Source organism: Drosophila ananassae, chromosome XR, assembly GCF_017639315.1.
Source record: "Drosophila ananassae strain 14024-0371.13 chromosome XR, ASM1763931v2, whole genome shotgun sequence".
NCBI classification, from domain to species: Eukaryota; Metazoa; Arthropoda; class Insecta; order Diptera; family Drosophilidae; genus Drosophila; species Drosophila ananassae.
In genome coordinates this window covers 14711525-14718027 of record NC_057932.1, presented here as the reverse complement: position 1 = coordinate 14718027, position 6503 = coordinate 14711525, and the positions used below count along the sequence as shown (strand labels likewise).

At 44.7% G+C, this 6503-nt stretch overlaps 1 protein-coding gene across 3 annotated transcripts; it reads left to right on the top strand.

Annotated features, from left to right (window-relative positions):
* Positions 1-31: 31 nt before the first annotated feature.
* On the top strand, positions 32-5188 carry LOC6505236 (protein ovarian tumor locus). 3 transcript variants are annotated; one of them, XM_032451917.2, is made up of 10 exons: positions 270-566; positions 940-1187; positions 1254-1351; positions 1412-1566; positions 1629-2033; positions 2098-2234; positions 2456-2581; positions 3033-3735; positions 3791-4389; positions 4442-5188. In XM_032451917.2, the coding sequence occupies exons 2-10, from the start codon at positions 954-956 to the stop codon at positions 4649-4651; spliced, it is 2667 nt and encodes an 888-aa protein (XP_032307808.1). In that variant the 5' UTR covers positions 270-566; positions 940-953; the 3' UTR covers positions 4652-5188. The 3 variants fall into 3 exon arrangements, with proteins under 3 accessions (XP_044573458.1, XP_032307808.1, XP_032307807.1); XM_044717523.1 differs by lacking the exons at positions 270-566; positions 2456-2581 and adding an exon at positions 32-48; XM_032451916.2 differs by lacking the exon at positions 2456-2581 and having other exon boundaries at positions 272-566.
* The last annotated feature ends 1315 nt before the right edge of the window (positions 5189-6503 follow it).

Sequence of the window (6503 nt, the reverse complement as noted above, 5' to 3'; positions counted from 1 at the left end):
GCAAAGCCGCCAGGGCTTTCAGTGATGGCACATCTATCGATAAAAGCGGTAAGTTTAATTTGCAGGAATAATTATTTTTAAATATCTAAACAAAGATTTATATATTTGTTTAAATCATTAAATTAAGCCTTGGCAATAATAAATTTAAATTAAAAACTTATTTTAGGAACTATTGTTTTTCCATCTTTTTGGCACAACAGCTGAGTAGTTTCAGATTTTGGCTTTTCCTGTGAATTTTTTTACCGATATCTTTAGGACAAGATCGTTGCTCCGCTTCTTTTTTACTCCCTCTCCTATTTCACTCCTATAACGGTGCGGATCAGTTGGATAACTGGCAAAATAATATTTATAGAAGAAACATAGTGCCAGTGCTAGGCAAAAAAAAAACATCCTCAGCCGTTTGTTTCGTTTTAAATTTATATTTTTTAATATTTTCGTTATTCTATTTTTTTTTTACGCGAGCTCTTGTGCGCATTAAATAAATAAATTGCGCATTTTTCTTAGAATATTTGTGTGTTTCTTTACAACTTTTCTTCTTTAATAAAAAAAAAAAGATAATTAGTGCGGTAAGTTTATGAAAAATGTAAATTTTTTATTATCTGCACTTTGCACTTGTTTCTGCGTTTGATCGCCTGGCCGCCATTTTGAATATTTAGTGTCTAGACGATATATTGCCATCTCCCTCTAACCTTCTGAGGGGGCAAAGCAAAAATTTCCAAGAATTCCAAAATTTCAACGTATTTCCAAGAAAAGAAGAGTCAAAGTGAATAGATGATAGTCGGAAAACAAAACAAAGTCTGAAAACAGAGTGCAACAAAGAAGTTCAAGGTTAAGTTCTTGAGAGTATACCGACTGCGATTACCGTTACTTCCGAAGAAACAGTACAAGTGCCTACAGTGAAGCCTCCCTAAACTCTCCCTCTCTCTCTCTCTCTTGTAGAAGAGGAAGCTTTCATGGCCAAGATGATACAACTGCAGCGTCCCATAACCTCGGGCAGCCGACAGGCCCCTGATCCCTACGATCAGTACCTGGAGAGTCGGGGCCTCTACCGGAAGCACACGGCCCGGGATGCCTCCAGCCTGTTCCGGGTGATCGCCGAGCAGCTCTACGACACCCAGTCGCTCCACTACGAGATCAGGCTGGAGTGCGTCCGCTTCATGACCCAAAAACGACGCATATTCGAGAAGGTTTGTGGGTTGGAGATCCTCTAGGGAGAGGGTTGTGATATAATGGCTTCCGTATCCTGTTTCCAGCACATCCCCGGTGACTTTGACAGCTACATTCAGGACATGGCCAAGCCGAAGACCTACGGAACCATGACGGAATTGCGTGCCATGTGCTGTCTCTACAGGTAAGTGTCCATATCATATGGTATGTGATCCTGGAAGGACTAATCTCCCCCCACTTTCAGACGCAATGCGGTCCTCTTCGAGCCCTACAACATGGGAACTGCTGTTATTTTTAAGCGCAACTACCAGAACGACTTTCGGGTCTTCTACAACAATGAGAACCACTTCGACTCTGTCTACAAAGTGGATTACATCGAAACGGCGGCCATTTGCCAGTGTAGGTCGCAGTAGAGTCTCTAATATGTACATTTTGTAATCCTATGGCTTGCGGCATTGCAGCAATTACCTTCAAGCTGCTCTACCAGATGCTCTTCAAGCTGCCGGACGTCAACTTTGCGGTGGAGAGCATGCTGCATCCGCACACCTTTGCCTGGGATCCCTTCGACGTGGTCTTCGACCACCAGGGCTACATGATCCGCATCAAGTGCTCCGATGGCCGTATCTTTGTCCTGGACCTGCCCGAGGTCACCAACTGCATCCTGGAGGACTATCAGCTGTGCAATTTCCACAGCAGTCGTGGCATCCAGAGTCGTAATCGTAGGAACAGCAAGCGGGACTTGAAACAGTTGCAGGATCAGCCGCAGGATCAAGATGTGTCGGGGAATATGGTGGAGGAGACCCAGGATCGTTTGCACATGTGCTCCAATAAGATGGTGTCCTGTGTGCGTCAGTTGCTTGACGATGGTGGGTTCTTTGAGGGATTATACCTTCCAGATAGGATATCTTATGTATTTCCTTACTCTTCCAGGCATCACGCCTTTTCCTTACAAAGTGGCCAAGTCCTTGGACCCAAATATGTATCGGAATATCGAGTTCGACTGCTGGAATGACATCCGGAAGGAGGCGAAGCGCTACAATGCCTACTGCAATGACTACAACTTCAAGGTAAACTCGAGGACACTTCTCAGTCCCAGTCTCTTCAAACACACGCATACACACACACGTTTCATGTCGATCCTTCGAGTGTCAACCAACTACATCCCCACATACCTCTAACACACACCAAACACACCACACACCACACACCACACACACACACCATTGATGTGGAACTCTCTCTTATCCCTGTATCCGTCTCGTTGCTTTGTGCTGTTTGTCTCTTCCAGGTGGGAGCCAAGTGCCGGGTTGAGTTGGAGCACGAACTGGAGATGTTGACGTGCCACATCCAAAAGATATCCCATGACAAGGCATCTTGTCTCATCTTTTTGGAGAAGTTGGGCAAGAAGATATTGGTACCACTTTCCATAATTGTGTTTTTTTTTAACAAGAAGACTATATCTCTATACTCTTATATATCTTTTAAACTTCTATTGTCTGTCTGATATTTGATTCTATATACTATATAGGGTTTAAATAGGTATAGTCTGTCTGATTTTTGATTCAAAATTACTGATTTATCTTTTCAAAAGTGTAGGATTTGGAAACAGATTGTTTAACTTTAAGTTTGAGGCTTCTTGGGAAGCAGATTTTGTAATAAAGTACCGGGTATTAATAGTAAACACTTAAAACTTAACTAATTTTAGACAAAAAGTATGTAAATTTTTTATAAAAGAGTCCTTTTTTTAGTCACTAAGTTAAAATAGAATCCTTTTTAAAAATAATACTTGTTATCTTAGGTTTCTCTTTAAGTTTTTATGAAATCTGTAGACCATTTGCTAATTGAGGAATCTTTGGATGATCTAGGTCCCCTACGATTCCCTGCACCCGGTGCCACCCGACGAGTTCCGCCCCTGGACGATGCCCTATCGGTATCAGCGGCCGATGAACCGCCTCCCCCATATGACCAAGTTCGGGAACAAGGCCGGAGGAAACCACACCAAGATGGCCAAGTGGAAGAAGAACAAGCCGGTGTTCGAGGAGGCCCAGTTCTATGAGGCCATTCAGTTCATGCCCGAGAACTATAGTGTTCCAGATCCTCAGCAAGAGGGGCAGAACAAGATGGAGCAACCGCAGGAGGCACAGGAGCAGCAGCAGGATCAGGAGCAGGTCTCCAGGGCCAGGGAGCGGGAGAGGGAGGATGCTGCCAAGCTGCAGTCTCAGCAGCAACAGAAGCAGGGCCCCAAGGGATACAGGGCTGCCCGGCAGAGGAACAATTCCGTGCCCAATCACAACAAGGATTCGATAGTTACTGTGTCCATGCCGCCGGCAGCTCACTTCCTGGGCTTCACGCCCTCTCTGGTGGCCCGCCCCGGGGCCCAGACCTCGCCTCCCTGGCCCAACTCGCCTCTGGCCATGCCCGAGGACTTCCAGTACCCGCTGCCACCGCCTCCTCCGCCCGCCGATGGGTGTGTCTATATGCCGATTGGTGGCTTCGCCCCACATCCCACGATGCCGGGACCGCATCCGCTGCTCCCGCTGCCCCCCCTAACCACCCAAGCCAACATAGGTAAGTCCAAGTCCCATTCCAAAGGTAGTCTCTGTAACGAATCCACAACCTGCAGCTGCTTCTGCTGCCGGCGTGGAGCCAAGGCGCTCCATGCAGATGAACGGGGAAGATCTCCCCTCGGACGTTGGGACTTTGAGATACTTCTACAACATGGGCGTCGATATGCATCTGCGGATGACCCACCAGCCCACGCCGGAGGAACTGGCCGCCATTGGCTACAATTCCCAGCAGGGCACTCCCGAGAAGGTGGAGGATCACCTCGGGGCAGAAGCCACTCCGCCAGCAACTCCGGATGCTGGGAATGGCGGCGCCACCGAGCCCCTGTCCCTGGAGAAGAACAACTCGAAGCGCCAGTCCCAACCACAGACTGGGAAGTATCGCGGCAAGCGGCCGGAGCAGTTGCATGAGCTGAAGGACCCGATGGGGCATGCTGCCCTGCTGCCCACACCCACGCCCTCGCCGGGCACCAATGGCGGGCAGTTCAACTTCCTGACGCCGCCGCCACCACCGCCACATCACCTGATGTCGCCGCCCAGGCTGCTCCAGCCGCCGCCCATATTCTATCACAAGGCCGGTCCGGTCCAAGGCGCTCCGCCCCAGATTCCGGGGGTACCAGGTTCCCCTCCCCAGATGCCAGGCCTGCCAGCCGGTCAGGTGAGTAGTATGTCCTATCCTCTTAACTATTGTCTGAGCTGATCCTTTATAGAATCCGTATGCCTGGGGCCTGCCACCGCCACCACCTTCGATGCTTCCTCACTTCGAGATCATGAACAACTTCCCCATCGATGCCCAGCAGCAGCAGCAGCAGCAGCAGAAGGCTCCCCTCCCAGTTGCCCCCCAGTTGCCGGCACTCCCAATCCCAGCTCAATCCCAGCCAGCAGCCGCCTACGGAGGAGCTGCCGCCCGTCATCACTGAGAGGGAGGAGAAAGGTAATCCAGGAGGGACATACTATTCCCAGATGAAAACGACCCAAAGTGCATACATTACGAAATCGAAGAAACTACTTTTAAAACTCAAACATACTTTTAAATTGTAGTCCACTTTTAAATGCACACACAACATACCATACACCACACACCACACACCACACACACCTTCCCAGAACACAACACCCCCCCCAGTAACGTTTCACTCTCGAAACACATCATGATCGATGATTGCATAACTTAACTCGTATGCCAACTAATTTAATTGCCTTTTAAATTTGTTCGTCGGAGCTATTTAATGCGATTAAATGCCATTTTTTTTAAATATTCACTTTACTCTCTTAACGAACCACACTCAACGCAAGTTGGAACAAAACTCAACCTCCTATTTATATGATCTATTTAACTACCAAGCCTTTAACTTTAAACTCTCACTTAAACATATATCTTATTCCCTAACAATGCCATGTTTAAAGTGTATCGAGAAAACAACTAACTAAACCAATAAAAAGTAACGTATATCACAGATTACTATATTTCATTTTTCTATAAATTTTATATCGTTTGCTTTCATGTCTATAGCTTTCAAAGAGGCAGTACTTTCATCAAAACTTAGTTATTAAGGTCCTTAAACTATCTATTATTGTTGGAATTATCTTGTTTAGAAACTTCTATAGAGAGCTATGTGATAGGTGGTACTTTTTAGTGAAAAAATACTTAAGCCCTGGATGGAATTAACTTCACATGAATAAGACCTTTATACCTCTTACTATACTTTATGTTAATATCGGGTTTATAACTCTACAAATCCAGATCCAGAAAGAGGCAGTTCTTTTCAAAACTTAGTTATGAAAGAATTGTCTTCTTTAGAACCTTGGTTGTCTGATTATAGTTTCCATTTGAAAACTTCCTTTGAAAGCTATGTGATAGGTGGTACTTTTTATTGTGAATTACTTGAGCCTAGCCTGAGATTCCCAGGATCGAAGTAACTTCACATGAATAACACATATACCTTATACTATATAGTTTATATTCATATCAGTTTAATAACTCTATATATTTAAGGCTTTTAGAGAGGCAGTACTTCAAAATTCTTTCATAACTCTTTCCAAAACTTAGTTGGAACTTAGTTAGAATTATCTTGTATAGTACCTTGATTGCCTAATGAAAAAGATCAACTGAAAAGTTATATTGGAAGCTATATAATAGGTGGTACTTTTAATTAAGAATTACTTGAGCCTATAATGCCATGCTTAGGATGGAAGTATCTTCAGATGAATAACACTTGTACCTTTTACTTTTGATACTTATATCCTTCTGGGAGTTTCCATTTCAGAATTACTTGAGCCTAGGATCAGATGCTCTGGATGGAATTAACTTCACTTATATCTTTTTCTATACTTTATTTGAATATCAGTTTTATAACTCCACAAATCCAGAGCTTCAAGAGAGGCAGTACATTGGTCAAAAGTTAGTTATAAACGTCCTAAAACTTCTCTATAATTGTAAGAATTATCTTGTTCAGCACCTTGATGGCCTGATGCGAGCTCCCGTCTGTGTTTCGTCTTTGGTAGGGCTGTTGGGGGAAACACTTCTAATGAAAGCTATACGATAGGTGGTACTTTTCAGTGAGAATTACTTGAGCCACTCCGAAGCCCAGGATGGCGAACATTAGAAGCCACAAGAGGAGCCAGTCTGTTGTCTTTTTTTGTAACAGAAGCATTGCCGATCCAAAAAAAAAAATAAAATAAAATAAAATACTTTGAACTTGTAACCGATACGTTTTTGTTGGCGTTTTAAATCTGTTTAGTTGGGTATTATTTGCTTTTCGAGTGCTCCCA

Excerpts from the sequence above, each read along its gene's own strand:
- LOC6505236 (XM_032451917.2), top strand. The coding sequence starts at position 954 with ATGGCCAAGATGATACAACTGCAGCGTCCCATAACCTCGGGCAGCCGA. Across the intron at positions 2,034-2,097 it reads GCGTCAGTTGCTTGACGATG|GCATCACGCCTTTTCCTTAC; the intron begins GTGGGTTCTTTG and ends TTACTCTTCCAG. Across the intron at positions 4,390-4,441 it reads CAGGCCTGCCAGCCGGTCAG|AATCCGTATGCCTGGGGCCT; the intron begins GTGAGTAGTATG and ends GATCCTTTATAG.